Below are 20,540 nucleotides of genomic sequence, written 5' to 3' on the forward strand. Positions count from 1 at the left end.
ATATGTATATTCATGTTTGCTTTCAAAATTAACTTCTGCATCTGCATGTACTTTTATAACAACTACTTAGTTCTTTCTACAGTTTCCATGATCCCTGCTCACCTGCTTCTGTCATGACCTCAGCTATAAAGTTAGCTGTTGTTCAAGGCAGGCTGACATAGGACTTCAAGGGTTAACTTCAAGGGCACCTGGCTAGTAGTACATCATGTGAACCTCACATGTGGGAAAATGTCTCCTAGCTGCTCCGTTGTTTCCGGGATTGAATGCTGCAGGGGAGTCGAGGTAGACTGGTTTTGCACCTTTGTGGGCAATTCTTTTTTTTTTTTTTTCTGGCCTAGGTACTTGTAGATTTTCCCTTTTGTGTTTGTATTTCAAAACTTTTGACAAAATGTGTCTGGGTATGACTCTCTTTTCACCAGTTCTGTAGAGTTGGTGAAATGTAGAATTGGTGAATGTAGAAAGGCCAGCTAGCCTGCACATACAGTCTATGTATTTCCTTACGAAACTGTTGACTTTGTAGTTATAAAATGGTTCAATAGTGGCAATTTTGTATGGTCCCATCTAGGAGTTCTCTCTTGAATCCTCTTAAGTTCATTGCTTATTTTTTTAAATAAATATCTTGAGAATAGTTTTAGATTTATGGAAAAATCACAAAGAAAGTATAGAGAATGTCTATATGTCTCTCACCCAGTTTCCCCTATTATTAACATCTTACTTTAATATAGTACATTTGTTACAATTAATAAATCAATATCCATTCATAATTAACTAAAGCTCATACTTTATTCAGATACTCTTAGTTGTTGTTTTTTTTCTTCTCTAGTGTCCTTTTTCTCCTCCTGGATCCCATTCAGGATATCACATTATATATTGTTGTCATGTCTTTGTAGGCTCATTTTGGCTTAAGCATTCCTTAGTTTTGAAGACCGAAAAAGTTTTGAGGAGTACTGGTCAGGTATTTTGCAGGATGGCCTTCAACCAGAATTCACTTCTCAGTTAGACTGGGTTTATAGGTTTGGGGGATCATATCAAAGGTATATACTATCAACAGGACTTACCATGTAAATGCTGACCTTGGTCACTTGGCCAAGGTAGCACTGGTCAGGTTCTTCCACTCTAAAGTTACTCTTCTTTTCCCCCTTTTCATCCTGTGCTCTTTGGAAGGAAGACACTTAACAAGTGGGTACTTCTGCTCCATTTCCTTGGGCCTGAAATATCTACACATATTATTTGGAATTCTTTGGCACAGAAGATTTGTATATTCTCTCCCATTTACCTACTCAGTCATGGGCTTTTGTTTTATACTTTGGGTTATAATCCAATACTACTTTTACTGTATTGCTCAAATGTTTCAGTTCTGGCCATTGGGAGCTCTTTCAGCGGCTACTTCATTTGGCTGGTGAACAATTCTGACACCACTCCCCCTCCAACTCAGTGTGTGTTGTTGATGTGGTTTGAGCACGTCCTCAACTTTACGGCACTACAGGACGCTCCAGGATCATTTGGTATGTTTCCTGTCCCAATCCCAGGTCAGCCATTTCTCCAAGGACCCCCGGTTCCTTTCCATGGAGAATGGACGATCTGGGTGGTAGCTGAACTTATTGATACTCGGGTGCCTATTTTGTTTTAGATTTTGGTTCTGTTTCATTTGTCCCAGCTTTCCCTCAGCATCTCTCTTCTCCAGTGTCCATAACTTATCTTTCCTCTCATTAGATTGATCTCTTTGACCATTTCCTCTAAATTTTGGGAAAGCATTTCAAGTTTGTCCTGCATATTATTGATTTTTATTTTTCGTGGCATTAACTCTGCTCTCTACTACCTCCAAAGCAGATTTTAATTCTGCTAGTCACTATTTCAGAGAAGGCAATGGCACTCCACTCCAGTATTCTTGCCTGGAAAGGCCCATGGACGGAGGAGCCTGGTGGGCTGCCGTCTATGGGGTCACACAGAGTCAGACACGACTGAAGCGACTTAGCAGCAGCAGTCACTATTTAGTTTTCTTCCTTGTCCGCTGTACTTCCTTCTCTATCTTATCCCACCAGATATTTGCTTCTTCTCTGAGCTCTCCAGAAGTTACTTTTCTCTGAGTGTTTTATCCTTGTGTTCTGTTGGCTTTGTCTGTCCAGATTTGTATTTGGTTTATGCCCACTCAGCAAATTTGTCGAGCAAATTAGGCTTGGTTCCAGGTGGTGGGGAATAAAACAGTGATCCAGACATACAGAAACTGCTGCTTCCTAGAGCTATCATCCTAGTGGGGAGAGACAGACGGCAAAACAACTGGGAAAAATGAACAGGAGGTCAGATATTGCTGTGGGGTGATCTGCATCTCCCAAAGATATGTTGAAGTCTTAACCCCTGATACCTCAGAACGTGACCTCATTTGAAAACAGCCTCATTGTATTAATAGATGAAATCAGTTAAGGTAGGGTGATAATGGAGCAGGGCAGGCTCTTAATCCTCCAAGACCAGTTTCCTAAGAAGAAAAATATGTGAAGGGAAAGAGGGGAAATGTCAGTTTAGGCAAAGGAGTTACATAGCTGCAAGTCAAGGAATCCCAAGGACTGCCAGTTGACACTAGAAGCTTAGAGAAAGGTACGGAAGAGTCCCTGAGCCTGCTATAGAGCATGGGCTTGCCAACATCTTGACCCTGGTCTTCTGTCCTTAAGATGTGAGAGAATAAACTTCTGTTGTTTTAAGCCACCTAGTTTATGGTGCTTTGTTATGGCAGCCCCAGGAAACTGATACAGATATCCATCAGTGAAATGGGGGAAATTAACAGAAAGGGGGAGTGGGAGTGTGAGGGGCCGGGATTTAAATTTTAAATAAAGCCTCTGGGAAAGGGGGACAACTGAGAAAAGACTAGAGGAAGGTTTGAGAAGTAGCTACGCAGGTGGTGAGGGAAGAGCTCTCCATGTTGAGGGGAGCCTTTGCCAAGAGACTGAGCGTGCTGTCCTTGGCTCTGTCTCCCGGGCTTATGTGATGCTGGAACCCTCTCTCAGAACCGCAGCTGTGCGGGGCGGTGGGGGAGCTGGGCCATGGTGTTGCCCAGATCCGAGTTTGAATTCCAACGCACCACTTTCCAGCTGGGTGACTAGGGATGAGGTCCTTAACCTTGTTGAGCCTCAAGTTCCCTATTTGTGAAATGAGGATACAAAAATCCCCTCTGTCCCAGGGCTCTGGGGAGGGCTGAATGGGCAGGTGAAGCCAAGAGCTCTAGCCCTTGCTCAGGGCTCTGGAAAGGCCGGTTGCTATTTCCATCAGCATTCAGATCACTCTTGCTTCTGGTGGCGTTGGCTGGCTGGTGAGCAGAGCACCAAGTTCTAGCCCCAGTTTCTTGCAGACGTTCAACGAGTGCGTCTGCTCCTCACACAAAGACTCTTTAAACTTGAAAGCCCACAGAATTCCGCCGGGCCACCCCGGTGCAGGAAGCTATTTCCAGGGCCCGCCCTGGGGAGACACTGCATGTGGCAGGAGAATGTCAGCGCAGCACCAGGGGCCCAGTCACCCCAGGTGGTCCCTGCAGAGCAGGCACTCCTCCCCTCTGGACGCTCTGGGCCCCACACAACCTGAGCACCCTCAGATCACACGGCCTGTGGGGAAAGAGCTGGGCACACACCCGGGCTACCAGCAGGCCCTTCCTTACTACCGTTTCCTCATCGGCAGAGCTTCCGGGGCTAAAATATCACGTGCGCATGTGGTGTCTGCTCCTGGGCAGGTGACAAACAACTGGTGCTCTGCTCCCTTGTCCCCATCCCTGTGTCTCAGTCTCCCCATGTGTGAACTGAGGGCTTCATAAGCTCTAAACGGCCACCTGCTCTGATCAGTATAATCTGGGGTCTCGCCAAGAGAGAAGGGACATGTCAGCAGTTGGCATCTGAGGCCCCAGGCTACTTTCAGTGTGGGCATGGGGAATGGAAGAGTAGGGTGACAGCGTTAACTATGTACCTACATACAACCCCTAGAAGCTCCCCACTGCCTGGCACAAAAGACCAAACTTCTTAGCTCAACATTCAAGGCTCATGGAAACTGACTCCAAACTCTATTTCCAGCCTTGGCATCTTTTCTGTGTCCCCATCCCGATACTCCAGCTTCCTGGAATTCCTGCTGATCCCAAGTACAGAGCATGGCCGCCCTGCCTCTGATTTTTACCCTTCGGGTCTCCACCCTTTCCATCCTCCATGGCTGTCCCTTCTCTGCAGCCATGTCTGAATCCTCTCCTGGGTGGGATGAGTCACTTTCTCCCTTTGTTCCCCAGCCCCTCTGTCCCTGGTTTCCCTGGGAGGTATCTGCCTTCAGACACCTGAGGACATAGGCAAGCCTGATGCTGGCTGTGAACCCAGGAGAGGGTCTGGCACAAACATGGCGTTTGAGAGAGTTTCGGAAATGAATTGCAGATGACAGCTGGGGGCTACTTACAACTGCAAACATCTAGTTGACCCTTCTGTTCCTGGAGTGAGCGTCACTGGAAGGAGTCAGGAGCCTGAGCTTTCAGTTCCAACCACATTACTTCCTTGCTGTGGGTTTGGGCAAGAGAGGTTCTGACTGTGAGCCTCTTCACAACAGGAAGGAAGCTCCCTGAAGACAGGGGCCAGGTCTAAGTCTTTAGCATTCCCACTAGCCTGTCCTTGAGTGGGTGCCAGTGATGTCTGTTGTGCCCTGCTTGCCTCTCAGGCTCCGCTGAGAGATACGAAATCACCCAGCAATTCCACGTGGCCATGCATCTGGCAAGCAGGCCTCTGGCCAGTGCTGGACAACAAGCAAGGGACAGCCAGCTCCTAGGAGCTTTTCCTCACATCTCAAATGCCAAGGACAAAATGAAACAGCCTGAATTCAAGACTCTTTCAAAGTCAGGGATTTGGGGGAACCCCATGAGCATGCCATCAGTCTGGCCTCCAGGCCCTGGCCCGCTGCACGTACCTTAAGCTTTTTGACACTGGTGCAGGGATCATTGGAGAAGCTCTCGGTGTCTGAAATCTCGATGTCCTCACCATACAGAACCCCGGTCAGGTCGTTTCTCACCTGCCAGCAAAGAGAGAGCAGAGGGTGGGTGTGCCGGCAGTCATAGGAAGGGCCACTTCACAGGGGTCTGGGAAGCGGCTCAAATGGGTGAGGTGATTTTCTCCATCGATATGAAAAAGGAGTAGGTTTTATCTTCATTAAAAACTAGATTGTCCCCTGGGACCTTGGAGATTCCCCTCCCCTGAGGACACACAAGCAGAAGGATGCCAGACAGGAATTTCCTGGAAGAATTAAGACAAGCATCCAAGTCGCTGGACTTTCATGCTGGTGTTTCATATCATCTCCAAATCAGATTAGGCAAATACATCACACTGTCTCCAAATTAGACTATTAAAATACTTCCCTGTTTATATTTTTCATTATTTATTTGCAATATGACTTCATTTCTAGGATGAGGAAATAGCTGAGATATTCAGTAAGACAAAGCAAAAACAGAGGAGAGGGTGGGGGGTGCGGGACCAGCCTGTAATGTTAAACGTATCGATGTATCTGCTGACACACAGAATGACTAACACCTACGTGCTTAAAGGAGAGAGCTGCAAGCTCCAGTGTCATACGAACTAGCTAGTGTGTGAAGCAGTCTGTGTGGAAGGATACTAGGGAGTGGTGGGGCCTGGCGACAGTGTGGCAAACTAATGCTTCACCTAAAGACAGCACTTGCCGCTCAACTCCAAACATGCTATGCCAGAATGTTGGTCCAGAATCACCAGACCTTCTGATTTGGAAGGGAGAAATAAGAAATCTATATTTTTATTTATTTTTTGGCCACACCGCGCAGCATGCAGGATCTTAGTTCCCCAACAAGGGATTGAATCCGTGCCCCCTGCAATGGGAGCATGGAGTCTTAACCATTGGACTACAGGGAAGTTCCTAGATTTTTAAAATAAAATAGGATCCCTCACATCTTAAAGGGCTTCCCAGGAGGCACTAGTAGTAACAGGAAGATCCCCTAGGGAAGGAAATACAAGCCATTCCAGTATTCTTGCCTGGAGAATCCCATGGACAGAGGAGCCTGGAGGGTTACAGTCACACAGAGCATCTCAGCTCTGAGCATCTCAGCATGAGCACATTTTAAAATGTTGACACTATTTTCAAATTAAAAAAAAATTAAGTTAGGATCAAAACAAATAAATCTGAAATCCGTATGTGGTCCATGTCTATGACTGTACACACTTGGACAGAAAGCCATGGAAACTAGACTGTGTTTTGGTAGAAATAACCGGGTGGGAGTTTGGGGACCCAGATTCCAGGTCTTGCTATGTCACTGACTTGCTTGTGACCTCAGCCTCTCTGAAGGACCTTTTCCCTCTTAGCATTTCAGTCTCTTCCTCTTTAACTGAAGATGAGCTTTGAAAGCACTTCTTGTCTATACTTATTAAGATAGCTATTATCAAAAACCAAAACCCTGCAAGTGTTGATGGGAATGTGGATAAACTGGAAACTGGAACCTTGTGCACTCTGAAAATTTCTCATCATATGGTAATATGATCCAGCAATTCTACTTCTGGGTATATACCCCAAAGAAGTGAAAACAGGGACTCAAAGAGGTATTTGGACACTCGTGTGCATAGTAGTATTATACCAAAAGGTGGAAGCAACCATCTTTTGGAAGCAATGTCCATCAACAGATGAGCAGATAAACAAACTGAGGTTTATACATACAATGGAATGTTATTCAGCCTAAAAAGGAATGAAATTTTGACACATGCTACAATATGAATGAAGACATTATGCTAAGTGAAATAAGCCAGATGCAAAAGGACAGAAGTATGATTCCACTTAGGTGAGGTACTCAAAGTAGTCAAGTGCATAGAAACATAAAGGAGAATAGTGGTTTCTAGAGCTGGGGGACGGGGCAATGGAGTTGTGGGTACAGAGTTTCTGTCTGGGGTAATGAAAAGTTTTGGGGATAACTGCTGGTGCTTCTTGACAACAATATGAAGGTATTTAACGTCCCTGCACTGTAAATTTTACAGTGGTTAAAATGGTAAATTTGATGTTATGTACATTTTACCATGATAAAAAAGTACTTCCTGTTTCAACAATTGGTAGATCCTCCCAATGTATATATCAAAATGTTTTGAATAATTTGGCCCTGACCCCCACACAGAAGGGGAACAAAAAGGGTTGCGGTGGGAACTGCTGTATTTCATTTTTTTTTAAAGAAATATGATGCCAATAGAGGAAAACGTGAACACACTAACTCCGGGTAGCAAGACCATGGGTGTTTAGTGTTCTGCGCTCTGCTGAATGCTCGAAATACTTTGTGATGCATACGTTTGTAAGACGAATGTAACTGTCTCAATCAGGGCGAACCTCGTCCATCTTTAGTTTTTACCTCTATTTTGACGGAAGATTGGGAACTAGTTGGTTGAAAAAAGAGTTGACTTTGCCATTATGGTTTACTTCTGCTGCGTCAAATCCTTTTTGGAGGCAGGTGGGGTTCCATTATTAGGTTTCTGTGTCATGGGGGTGCTGTGGACCAACAATCATTGATATGCAATATTAAAATGTGCAAACTCAGCCCTGCCAGAAGGCAAAGCAGCCAGTGCACGTACTACTAAGGCATGCACAGTTGAGCCCTGGCTCTTCATGTCCTCGCCACCCAAACTGAAGGAAACTTCTCAAGCTCTTTTGAATCTGTCTTTTCACCTATAAAATGGGAGTTATACAGCATGTAACTTACAGGGCCCAGCAAAAACACTGAGGATGGGAAATGGCTTTGTAAATTCTAAAGTTCTTTATGCTGCCTAAAAGCTGGAATGATCATTTCCAGGTATAAGACCCAGCATCAAGGCTGTCAGTGGCTTGGCATATCTATCTGTAAATAAGTGTGGGCATGAGAGCTGTATATAATTATGGCAGAAAAAAATATTTTATAGGCGCTCAGAACTCAAAACAAACCAAGCCGAAACACCCTAGAGGTCATCTCATTTCGCCCCTAATTTCACAAATGAAAAAGCTGAGGTGTGACTCCCCAGCCAGTGCTCTCTGAATGGCCTCAAGCTGGCTCTTTTGGATCCTGCCAGATGTGGACAGCTCCTGAGGCTTATGAGCCAGAACAGGTCAGAACAGATGGTTGGTGCCGTCAGCTACTCACTGACCATAACTTCAGCACCAAGTAGTCTGCTCAGTGGGAGTATTTACTCTAATGGACATTTTTAGGGAAAACAAATGCAAAAAACTAGTAATAAATGGTATTTTAAAATAACCAAAGCATGGTAAAGAAATAATGCAATTGATCTACCTCACAAGGAAATAAACTCATACTCTCACATGTAGATGGAAGGATCATTCAATGCACTGATCAAAGATTACTAAGTTAGAAAAAACACCTTTCTTTTTTTTTCCCCATTCTGGTACTGCAAGTATCTCTTGTTTTACAGGGCCAATGTCTTTTATCAGCTTGCTATAAACTGCATTTCAGCAAAGTGAATCCTATTTTTTATTCACCTCCACTATAAAAGCAGAAATATGTTCTTCCTGGAAAGGAGTAACACTTAATTCTCAATAAAATAAATATATTCACACATACACACATGCTCAAGTACAGCCAGAGTCCACCTGGGCCCTCATCTGCATTTGGGGCCTTAGGAGGCAGCCATCAGGAGTCTTATTTGCTAAGGGCCCTGGCCATCCTGGGAGGAAGGGAGCGAGATGGGTGCTGATGGGCTGGGAGGGGATGGAGAAGAAGGCTGCCCATCACCTGGAAGGGAGGGTCAGGCTGCCAATGGGATGAGGTGAGTTGGGCCCCGAGTGCTGCTACAAGGGGGACTAGGAAGGGTTGGGAGTCCTCAAAGCCTGGGTCCTCAGGACCAGCTCACAGGGCTGAGATTACCTAAGGGAAGAACTCTCCCTGCTTCTGGAGCAATGAGTCCTGGCCCTGGCCACTGGAGCAAATCTGGAAGCAACCCAACTCACTTGGCATTAGGGAGAACCAGGGGGTCAGAACTCCAGGAATAAATGATAAAAAATAGGCTTAGAGGCAACAGCTGTTGATATTTTTCCCCTTAAGAACTGGTATGGACTGTGGATACAAAGTCATAGCAGAAAGCCTGTCCCTAAAGCAGTGGTTCTTAAAGTGCAGCCCTGGACTAGTAACGCCAGCATCACCTGGGAGAACCTGTTAGAAAGGCAAATTCTCGGGCCCACCTGAGACGCAATGGGTCAGACACTCTGGGGTGGGGTCCAGCAATCTGGGTTTTAATCGGCCCTCCAGGTGATTCCGACATATGTTCAAGTGTGAGGACCACTGTCCTAAATGAGGCAGGATAACTTTAAAATGAATATGAAAAAAAATGCCTTCTATGGCTCGGATATTGTCCCCTTGATTAGGAGACCAGCATGTGTTGATGTGAGTCAGGCAGTTGCCAAATGGGTGAGTAGGACTGGGATCCACATTTAAAAAGACATCACATCTAGAATGATGGAGGGGACAGTCACTGTCTAGTTTGCCCACCTCAGAGTACACCTGGAGTGCTGGGCTCAGTCCTAATTGCATTTGTCAGGGATCATGACAAAGTGGCTCAGGTTCACAGGAGAGAGGTGTGGCTACAACAGGGACCAAGAATCTTCTAAGAAAGACCATGGACATGGTGGCAGAGGGGTTGGAAGTATAAAGGTCACAAAGGGTGATATCAACGACTCCTCAGGGATTCCGGTACAGCCTTGGGAATCACAGATCCAAATCCAAGAATTTTAACACTTCAACTCATATTTCAAGCCTAAGGAAATCCAACATCTTGAAAGAAGTCAAGAGCCAGGCAGAGTCAGTGGCTTTAGGGGAAAGCTCAGAGCTGGGAGCACCGTCTTGCTCAGGCCAGCGGCAGAACACACCATCAGGTCAGATCAGCTGTCTGAACCTCGAGTCCAGGGGGTCGATCCACAGCTTCCACCCAAGCTGGTTCACGGACCGTGGGAGAAGGGGTGACAGGGACCTGTCACTCCGATGAAGCCATCACAATGGCCTCTCTCCTCCAACCACGCACACAGCCTCTATCCATAGGCTTGGTACTGGGGACACACAGCTGGTGCTGCGAGGGCAGGCTGGAGGAGGAGAAGGGGATCAGAGGAGAAGGGGAAAAGCTAACGGAACCAGGAGAGTTAGAGGTGAACAGGCTGTTCGGGAGAATTTCTTGGCTTAGTGTGGCTGAGTCCATGTGACCCGTTTGAGGCATAAATGGGCCCACCCTGTTCTATGAGGGAGGCTCGTCACTGCCTCTGAGCAGGCCACACTCCAGTCCACCTGCAGGCCTCCTCCCTGCTCCGAGGCAGCACCTCTCCGCTAACACACCCAGCTGCCCAGGTGATTCTCCCTCTCTAGAAATCACCTAGAGACTGGGCTTACGAAATAATGGCATTGTGTGCTGCACCCTAAATAACTGCCTTGTGGGTCAAGCTGTTGTCCCAGCTTCAGGGTCCTGGGACATTTGCACGCCCTGGAGGTTCCTGTCTGCCTGCAACCTTCTGCTGCACACAGGTAGGGCCCACAAACTCCCTTCCTCTAGACAGCCCCCACTGCAGCCCTGGAACCCCTCTTCCTCCAGCAAGGCAATGTACGGAGCCTGAGGCCAGGAGGCCGGCGTGGCGAGGGGCCTTCTAACACCTCAGGTTTTCACTCAGGGCTCCTGTTTCATTTCATTCTATCTCCTGTCCAGTCACTCCCTAGCCTGTGGGCTCCATCCTTTTCTGGACTGCTACCTAGCACCTAGGCACCATCTTCCTTTACACCTGGGCCTCTCTCCTGCCCCAATCAATAACTACGTCTCTTCTTTAATCTTCAGATCTTTCTACTCCTGGCCCCCAGCAGCACGAGCAGATCTGACCACGTCAGAAGGCAGGATGGTGAGAAGGAAAGCAGGGAGAAGGGTATGAGAGAGAGAGAGACAGGAAGAGAGCAGCAAAGGACTGTTACAGCTGCAGTTTCTCACATTCGTGCCACACGTCCCAGGCCAGGAGGGCTCTGACGGAAAGTGAAGCACCAAGTGGAGGTGAGGCCTCGGGGACTCTCAAGACCCTAGGACACTGTGGGTCAGCAGCTCCCCCAGACACCTTCCCTAAGGAGGCCACTGCGCCAGCTGTGGAAACATCCAGAAAGGCAGAGATCCAGCTAAAGATGGGGAGAGCCAGGTCTGCACCACTTGCACTTTACAACTCTTTGAAAATTCTAATTAGGTTACGAAATGAACTTGAGAGCAAAGCGAATTCCCAGATCTCCTATGGAAGCTGAGGTAACCTACTTTGTCATTCAAATACACTCGCTATATATAGCCCTAGATTGTGCCGAAATGTCACTCCTCTTACCTGACTAAAGTGTGTAATTATAGATTTACTTCTATTCATTCATGAAATGTGTCTTCACTTGATTAAACAGTTCATTCAAGTAAAATCCATTAAAATATGGAACATGCGAAAATGTGGCTCGTTAGAGGCAGAGGGCACTGCTGTAGTTAAGATGCTAATTAGGATAAACAGGCATTTGAAACACTCAAATCTTTGAATATTCAGGTCACTTTTACTGGGGCTGGAGTTCCCCAAGAATCACCATTAATTTAAGCTAATTAAAAGATTAGCCTGGAGAAGAGTAAACTAAGGCAGGAAGTGATGGGCGACTTCAAACACTGAAGGACTGTCACGTGGAACAGAGGGCACCCCTGTGTTGGAGATGGGCCCAATGGATGAGTCAGGAAAGCAGATTTTGTATTAAAGCCAAATGAACTTTCGAACGGTGGAATAGGCAACTTTGGTATATAGTGAGCGCCCTGTCATCAGAGGTGTGCAAGTAGAAGCTCGTCAGGATGCTGAAGAGGGGATGTTTCTTTCACCCGATGTTTGTGGTTCTAGGAGAGTAAGTTTCAAAACCTTACCTGCGCCATCCCCCAACTCTTTGCCTTTTTGAATTTTACAGTTGCTAAAGCAGCCCTCTGCAGCTCTGAAGTTTTTCAAAGATTTGAGGCATGTACTTAAAGTCCCAGAGAAGTTATCCATGTGATTGTATTTCTACCTTTCTAAAACTGATGAACACTTACTGAAGAAACTGTTCCTTTTGAAAAATGGAGCCATCTAATTTTCAGATTTCTATTAGCTCTTAATAACCTATAGCTGAAGTTAAGTATAACTGAAACTTGTTAAAAAGGGCAAGTACATAAGTGAACATGTATGGGATCTACTGCACATATGTGATACTAGCATGATACACACATGACATTTGCATGTTCACACTGCAGAGCCAGTGGGTTGGATGGTGATGGTCCAAAAGGTGTGTCCTATCCTAATCATCAGAACCTATGCAAGTGACCTTACTTAGAAAAAGGGTCTCTGTAGATGTAATTAATTCAAGGATCGTCCTGGATTACCTGGATGGGCCCTAACTCCAATGATAAGTGTCCTTATACGAGAAGGCAGGGAGACTTGGGCAGAGGCATAAGGGAGAAGGTGATGTAAAGACAAAGGGAGGGACAGGAGCGATGCAACTACAAGCTGAGGAGCGCCTGGGCCCACCAGAAGCTGGAAGAGGTAAGCAAGGGTTCTCTCCCAGAGCCTTCAGGGAGAGCATGGCCTCACTGATCCCTTGATTTCAGAACTCTGGCTCCAGGACTATAAGAGAATGAATGTCTCCTGCTTTCAGCCGTTCAGTTTGTGGTGACTCATTACAGAAGCCCCAGGAAACTAACACCCTGGGGCCTCCTGAGATCTGGTGACTCGCTGGTTCAAACCACACTCCCATGATTAAGCCCAGGTTTCTCATTCTGTTTACACTCTCACATCACAGGCTGAGGTTTCCTAAAGGAAACCTGGTTTCCCTTTATTCAGTGGCCACTTATCTGTTCCCCCCAAATATGGTTTTTCTCACTTCCCCAGAGTTACCAAGAGCAGGAAAGCAGGCAGCAGACCATGGGCAGCAGTGTTATGAGACATGGGGGTCTCTGTGGGGGCCACCAGCCTCATGAGCCTAGATGGAGGGCTCAGGAGTTCAGGTCACTGACTTTGTGCTGGTTTGCAGAGCTGACCACAAGCACCAAGACTGTCACATCCCTTCCCCAACTAACACGGCAGTGCTGCAAAGTAGGGAGGGGTGGTGCTTTGTTTTGTTTCCAGGGTCCAGCACCATGCTCTGCATGCAGTTGGTGCTCAAAGCTGTGAGACGAATGAGAGAATGAGTAAATGAACAGCGTCCATCTAGTCTACTGTGTAGATATCCTGAGCCCGGGTGGGTTTATGCTACATCTTGAGATGATCATGCAGGGCTGCGACAAATGCCCAGGGGCTGGGCTGCATGCCTCTGCCTGAAGACACAGCCTGCTGATGTGAGGACCAGGCCTGGGGAGGGACTGTGGTCTCTGTGGGCACCCCTTGTGGGGACTCATGGGATCTGAGGGCAGATAGTGTCCCCTGGGACAGTTCCTGTCCTCCCATTACTCAGGCACAGGGTTGAGGGGACCTGTGACCTGAGCTCTGCCCAGATACATCAGCCCTTCCGACAGCTCCCTGCTGTCGGTTGTCCAATGAGTCCACCTGCTGGCTTTGAAGATGAAGGATGGGGCTGAGAGCCAAAGAAAGAAGGTTTCCAGAAGCTGGAAAAGGCAAGGAAACAGATTCTCCCAGAGTTGCCAGGAGGAACCAGTGCTGCTGACACCTTGATTTTGGCTGAGAGAGAGCGATTTTCAACTTCTGAGCTCTAGTACCATAAGATAGTAGATGTGCTATTTTAAGCCACAAAGTTCGTGATGATTTGAATAGGAAATCTGAAATCCTACACATCCTCAATCACCCCTGAGTACAGGAGACTGTCCCTCATTTCCCAGATAGTGGTGACCACCCCACCCACCGCCACCCCCACTAAACTCCGGAGTCCTGTGCTTAAGGCCACCCTCCCTGGCTAAACAGAGGCTGTTCTGAAAGTCTACACACCCTCCATCTTGAGATCCCCAGGGCCGAGACCAGGGCTGCCTGAGGAAGGGGGACCAGGCCCAGACCCCCTTCTCACATAAGGCATGACCTCCTATTCTGGACTCCCCAGCCAAGAGTCTTCCCTCTGCCAGCAGCCCCAAGGAACTCACCACTCTGCTGGCGGTCCCTGAAGTCAGGCCGCACCGACTTGTTGGAAATGAAATTAGCCTTCAGAACCGCGTTGCTTTCCTGTGACAAAGTGCCTATGGCTTTAATTGCAGCGGTCTCCTGGGACCAAACCAATATTTACAGAAACATTTGGATATTAATAAAACAGGAATATTATCCAGTTAAGATGATGAACACAAACCTCTATAGGAAATCAACAAGATGCGAAGTGCACCTCTGACACCAAAATAGAGCAGCAATATTAGAGAACTCACACCTGTGAGCACTAAGGAATGCGGAACACAGAGTCCTTCTCTGGTTTCTTGAGCCCCATGCCCGCTCCCTGTCACTGGAGGAGTGGCTGAAGGGACAGGAGGGAGCCAGGGGGACAGGAGGTCCAGGCCTGTGAGACATCCCCCCTGCCCATCCCAAGGAGCTGTCACCAACGCTAGGGGAGTAGCATGGCATCTGGGAGCCAGGGGAAGGGTCAGCATCAGTGGGGGAAGCCACCAGGAAATAGATTTCAGCTCCTGCAGAGGCAGAACTTTCTAACAAGAGAGCAAGCTAGGGATGGGAAGGCCTCCCCCACACTGGAGTGAGCTCCCCACCACTGCAGCTGTGCAAGCAGAGGTGGGGTTGCTAGAGAAGGGATTCAGGCATCAGATGGACAGGCAGGAGAAATGGCTGGATCCCCAAGGAACGTCTGGGATTCTCGAGTCTGTGCCCTACTTGAGTGCGACACTTGCTGAGGGCAGCCCAGGAGGCACATGTTCACCCCTGCAGGAACAAGACCACCTAATGCAGCTCCATAAGCTGGAGAAGCAACTGGATCCGAGGCCCACCTGCTCACTTCATGGCAGAGCTTAAAGGACTCCTCTCAGACCCTGGGGCCTCACTGCCCTTTTAATGCACAGCTTTTTCACCAGTTCTATATTCCAAGGTGGGTTCTTAGACCTCCACTCCAGTGTTCTGCTTGGACATCCTACAGCCTAGCATTTGAAGCCCTCCTTCTTAGCCTACCTGGACTCTCTTCTTCCTCCAGGACTTCAGATCTGGGGGCCAGGTCGGGGAAGGAAGTGACGGCATAGGGGTCAATGGCTCCCCAGAGCCTGCCTCTCTTCCCCTGACTCTTTCTCAGCCCCCTTCTCCCACCCCTCACTGTAAGCCCTCAGGGAGCAAGCAGGCTGTAGAGGGCACAGCAGGATAATCCTGGAGTGAATTTCATCCTCTCAGCAATCTTAGGAAGCAGATGTCATCATTGTGCTCATTTTACAGATGATGGACCTGAAAGGTTATGTGACTCACCCAAGGCCTTACGATTAGTAAGCCAGAGAGCTGAGATTCAAACTCATGTTTCCAGGAGGGTTGGGTGGAGGGAGAAGAGAGGAACGGGCTAGGGGGCACCACTGACCCACACTGCTGTGACCCACAGTGACAGCACCCACGTAGGGCTTGGTTACTTGAGTGTCTTCCCCAAGACTGGGAGGCCTGGAGGGTTGGAACTGTGTTGGAGCCTCTTCATGTGCCCATGTGGGACACATATCATGACCCGAATATTCAGGAGAGAGGAGAGGGCAGAGCTGGGCATATCCAGGAGGCGATCATTTCAACCAGAAGGTGAAAATGATCAGGAGATGGGCGGATGCCCAAGATGCACTTTTGCTCCTGGCCCCAAGGTCACGACAAAGGAGGCCTTCTGGTGCTGCCGCCGCCCTCAGGTCACTCCCCACCCCTCTGAGGCAGGGGCCGAGCTCACAATGGGCCTGGCTGTTCACCAACCCATCAGCCCTCACTGGACAGTGGAAGAGACTGAGGTCCTGAGAGGGGCTGGGACATGCCCCAAATCACACAGCTGTCCTGGGGCAGAAATGGACTCAAACAGTTTCTTGCCTCCCAAATGTTACCTATAGCCCTGTTGTTAACAGCAGCAACAGAGCAGTAACTCTGCAAAAAGCCACCACCCGTAGCCTTCAGGACCCTTTCCCAAATCCCTATAATACAAACGTTGCTCGAGGGCACTGCTGGGCCCTGTTCCTTGGTGTCCAGCACCCAGCGCAGGGCCCGGCAAAGAGACCGCACGAAAGTGGAAATCTCCCTGACATCAACTACCCTTGGGTTCAGAGATTTATGAGCAGTGGCTCCCAAGTCTGCTGTGTATCATGTTCCCTGGGAGCTCTGCAGAAATACAGACTCCTGGGGCCCACCCAAGAGAGCGGTATGACAGGAGCAAGAGGGAGGCCAGGATCCTGTTTGTATAGAGTGCCCTGGGGTCTTGGTTACACAGCCAGATTGGGGACCACTGGCTGAATTATGCCCTTTCAGCTGCCCTGGTTTGACTGGTCCTTTAGCCTAAACAGAAGCAGAAGATACTAAGAAGAGGTGGCAAGAAAACACAGAAGAACTATACAAAAAAGATCTTCATGATCCAGATAATCACGATGGTGTGATCACTCAACTACAGCCAGACATCCTGGAAAGTGGCATCAAGTGGGCCTTAGGAAGCATCACTACGAACAAAGCTAGTGGAGGTGATGGAATTCCAGCTGAGCTATTGCAAATCCTAAAAGATGATGCTGTGAAAGTGCTGCACTCAATATGCCAGCAAATATGGAAAACTCAGCAGTGGTCACAGGACTGGAAAAGGTCCGTTTTCTTTGCAATCCCAAAGAAAGGCAATGCCAACGAATGTTCAAATCACCACACAATTGTACTCACCTCACACACTAGTAAAGTAATGCTCAAAATTCTCCAAGTCAGGCTTCAGGAATACTTGAACTGTGAACTTCCAGATGTTCAAGCTGGTTTTAGAAAAGGCAGAGGAACCAGAGATCACATTGCCAATATCCGCTGGATCATGGAAAAAGCAAGAGAGTTCCAGAAAAACATCTATTTCTGTTTTATTGACTATGCCAAAGCCTTTGACTGTGTGGATCACAATAAACTGGAAAATTCTGAAAGAGATGGGAATACCAGACCACCTGACCTGCCTCTTGAGAAACATGTATGCAGATCAGGAAGCAACAGTTAGAGTTGGACATGGAACAACAGACTGGTTCCAAATAGGAAAAGGAGTACATCAAGGCTGTATATTGTCACCCTGCTTATTTAACTTATATGCAGAGTACATCATGAGAAAGCTGGGCTGGGTGAAGCACAAGCTGGAATCAAGATTTCCAGGAGGAATATCAATAAATTCAGATATTCAGATGACACCACCCTTATGGCAGAAAGGGAAGAAGAACTAAAGAGCCTCTTGATGAAAGTGAAAGAGGAGAGTGAAAAAGTTGGTTTAAAGCTCAACATTCAGAAAACTAAGATCATGGCATCTGGGGCCATCATTTCATGGCAAATAGATGGGGAAACAGTGGAAACAGTGGCAGATTTTATTTTGGGGGCCTCCAAAATCACTGCAGATTGTGACTGCTGCCAGAAATTAAAAGATGCTTACTCCTTGGCAGGAAAGTTATGACCAATCTAGACAGCATAATAAAAAGCAGAGACATTACTTTGCCCACAAAGGTCCATCTAGTTAAGGCTATGGTTTTTCCAGTAGTCACGTATGAATGTGAGAGTTGGACTATAAAGAAAGCTGAGTGCTGAAGAACTGATGCTTTTGAACTCTGGTGTTGAAGAAGACTCTTGAGACTGCAAGGAGATCCGACCAGTCCATCCTAAAGGAGATCAGTCCTGAGCGTTCATTGGAAGGACTGATGTTGAAGCTGAAACTCCAATACTTTGGCCACCTGATGCGAAGAGCTGACTCATTGGAAAAGACCCTGATGCTGGGAAAGATTGAAGGTGGGAGGAGAAGGGGATGACAGAGGATGAGATGGTTGGATGGCATCACCGACGAGATGGACATGAGTTTGGGTAGATTCTGGGAGTTGGTGATGGTCAGGGAGGCCTAGCGTGCTTCAGTCCATGGGGTCGCAAAGTGTAGGACACGACTGAGTGACTTAACTGAACTGAACTTAGCCTAAACTCCCCTTTTCCCAAGGGCCCTGTGATGGATACTACAGTGTACTCCTGGAAACTTCCATTCTCCCAGTTTCTGACAACTCACATATTGTTGGCTACTGACAATTCACATCTGTGTATCTCCCTGGGATTTGCCCTTGACTAAAGGGGGTAGCCTTGTCTAAGGTCACACCCCTTTCCCCAGGGCAGCCTGTACCGAATGGCCAGTCCAGCCTCTTGCCTCGATTTGGGCCACTCTGAGGGGCCAGCCCAGCTCCACAGTGCTCCCTCCCCACAGGCTTGGCTCAGGCCTCTATTACCACTGCATTTTGTGTCAACTTTTTCTTCCACCTCATTCCCTCCTCTGAGCATTCCCCAATAAACCTTCCACAACTCTCAGGTTCCTAAGGGAACCTGACTGAGGCCAGGCTCACCCATGTTCACCTTGGCTCAGCTTAAGCCAGTGGTTTGTTCTCTGTTTTTAAACAATGACACCTCTTACGCTGAGAACTCAGGGACAGCTGCTTGCTTAAGGGTACTTCTGTGCAAGGCCTCGTACCAGCTCAGACAAGTTGCAACCTTTTGACTCAGACTTTAAGCTTGTCCAAATAATTTCTAAACTTCACCCAAAGTCTGAGAAAAGGGAAAAAGTAATACAATTATCCATATTCCCAATATACTAAGCCAACTAGTATAATATCTTGTGTTCGTTGCCCTCACCCACACTTTCCAGCGGGCTCTCTGCTACTGCATTTCTGGAATTTGACTTTTACGTATGGCAGGACTTGCACTCCCTCGTCCTGTGACTTCCAGGTAGGCTTGGTCAATAGGAGGTCCTGGCAGGAGTCAGGGGGCTAATGGGAGGTCCTGGCAGGGATAAAAGTGCCAATGGGAGGCCGTGGCAGGGGTCAGAGGGTGGGAGGAGAAAGAGCTCACAGTATCTCTCCCTACCTGCTCCCTGGCTTAGTTACAGCCCTTGTCAAGCAGCCCCTCCTCCCAGCCCCAGTAAGGCTGCTCCTTCCCCGCATTCTCCAGGGCACATGGGTGGTCTGACTCCCACTGTTGCTAGTCGGTGGTTGACTCCCCTGGTCCTGTTCAAAGTACTTCTTCACTATTTGAGCCCCATTTCAAATAGCCTCTCCCCCGTGAAGTCCTTCTGGATTTTCCAATGAGCTGTGCTCATCCTTCTGAATGCCTGCATTCTCAGCTCCTCCCTCCAAGGCCTACATTTTCTTGGCCCAGTTCTGGAGCAACTGGGAAGTTCCTCAGGTCACCCACACCCCCATAACAGCACATATCACAATATGTCCTTGGCTTTAGTGAGGTGGCTAGGGGAGAATGCCACAGCCTCATGGACTGATGGAGAGGAGCTAAGCTGTCAACAGCTCCTCCAAGGTCGGGAAAGACAGTCTGCCCTTGCCTGGCCCAGAGCCCAAGGAGACAGCCCCAGCCCAGAGAGGTGCTGAGTATGTGTCCCAGGAGGGAGGTGGCAGGTCAGGTGAGCCAACCACGTCCTGGGGTGGACAATGCATCAAAGAGCTGAGCAGGCCAAGAGCCCAGAGTGGGGCTTGAAGGTGTGCTAAGCTAAGCAGTTTCTATAATGTATCTTCCTGGGAGCAGCATGCAGATGCTGAGGAACAGGTATCTACTCTGCAGAGTGCAAGGGGAATTTTCCAAAGGGGACCAGAATCTGGATGCACCGTGGTTATGGCTATTGTCGTGGCTATTAACCCGTGCAGAAGACCTGGGTGTGAATGCTGGGTCAGGAAGATCCCCTGGAGTAGGAAATGGCAATCCACTCCAGTATTCTTGCCTGGAGACCCCCACGGACAGAGAAGCCCAGCAGGCTATAGTCCATGGAGTCACAAAGAGTCGGACACGACTGAGTGACTAACACTAACACACACTGCCCCTAGCCTGAGAGCTCCTACAGGATGTGCAGCCTGCTGAGGCCCTGTCAGCCTTCACATATGGGTCCGGCTCAGTCACCACTGACTGACTGAATGAATGAGACCAACAGAACACCCATTCATCTGCCTGAGGTGAGCGTCACTTATGCCTGCTGCCCAGGATTCTGAGGAGAAGGCTCAGGAAGCATCTGTGCTTCGTTTGTGCTGTGGGGTATGAGAGAAGATGAAGGATTCTCAAGCAGCCGTGTCAGCATGCTCTGGAAAGGAAGCTGTGGAGCGAAAGTGGAGAAGGCTGCACATCTGCGGCAGGTGAGAGAGATAACGATGACGGCTCATATTTACTGAGTGCCTGTCACATGCAGAGTCCCTCACACATGTCATCTCACTCCTCTTGACCGTTGGAATAAGCCCAAAAGTATTGTTATGACTAGTTCACGGGTAAGTAAACTGAGGTTCAGAGATGTTAAGTCAGTTGCCCAAGGTCACACAGCTGGGAAGTAATGAGCATCTGATTCAACTCCCAGTCTATCTCTTTCCACAGACTTGATGTAAACCATGGTCAGCAAAAGTTTTCTGGAAAGGGCCAGATAATACATA

General features: G+C 48.1%; 1 protein-coding gene across 1 annotated transcript in view; it reads right to left on the reverse strand.

Moving 5' to 3' along the window:
* GABBR2 (gamma-aminobutyric acid type B receptor subunit 2) overlaps window positions 1–20,540 on the reverse strand; it is a 369,323-nt gene that overhangs the window by 177,949 nt on the left and 170,834 nt on the right. Inside the window, exon 4 of the mRNA XM_024996226.1 lies at window positions 4,918–5,019. Coding sequence (XP_024851994.1) covers window positions 4,918–5,019 — 102 coding nt within the window. The remainder of the gene's footprint in view (window positions 1–4,917; window positions 5,020–20,540) is intronic.

The sequence above is a fragment of the Bos taurus genome, chromosome 8 (assembly GCF_002263795.3).
Source record: "Bos taurus isolate L1 Dominette 01449 registration number 42190680 breed Hereford chromosome 8, ARS-UCD2.0, whole genome shotgun sequence".
In the NCBI taxonomy this organism is placed as follows: Eukaryota; Metazoa; Chordata; class Mammalia; order Artiodactyla; family Bovidae; genus Bos; species Bos taurus.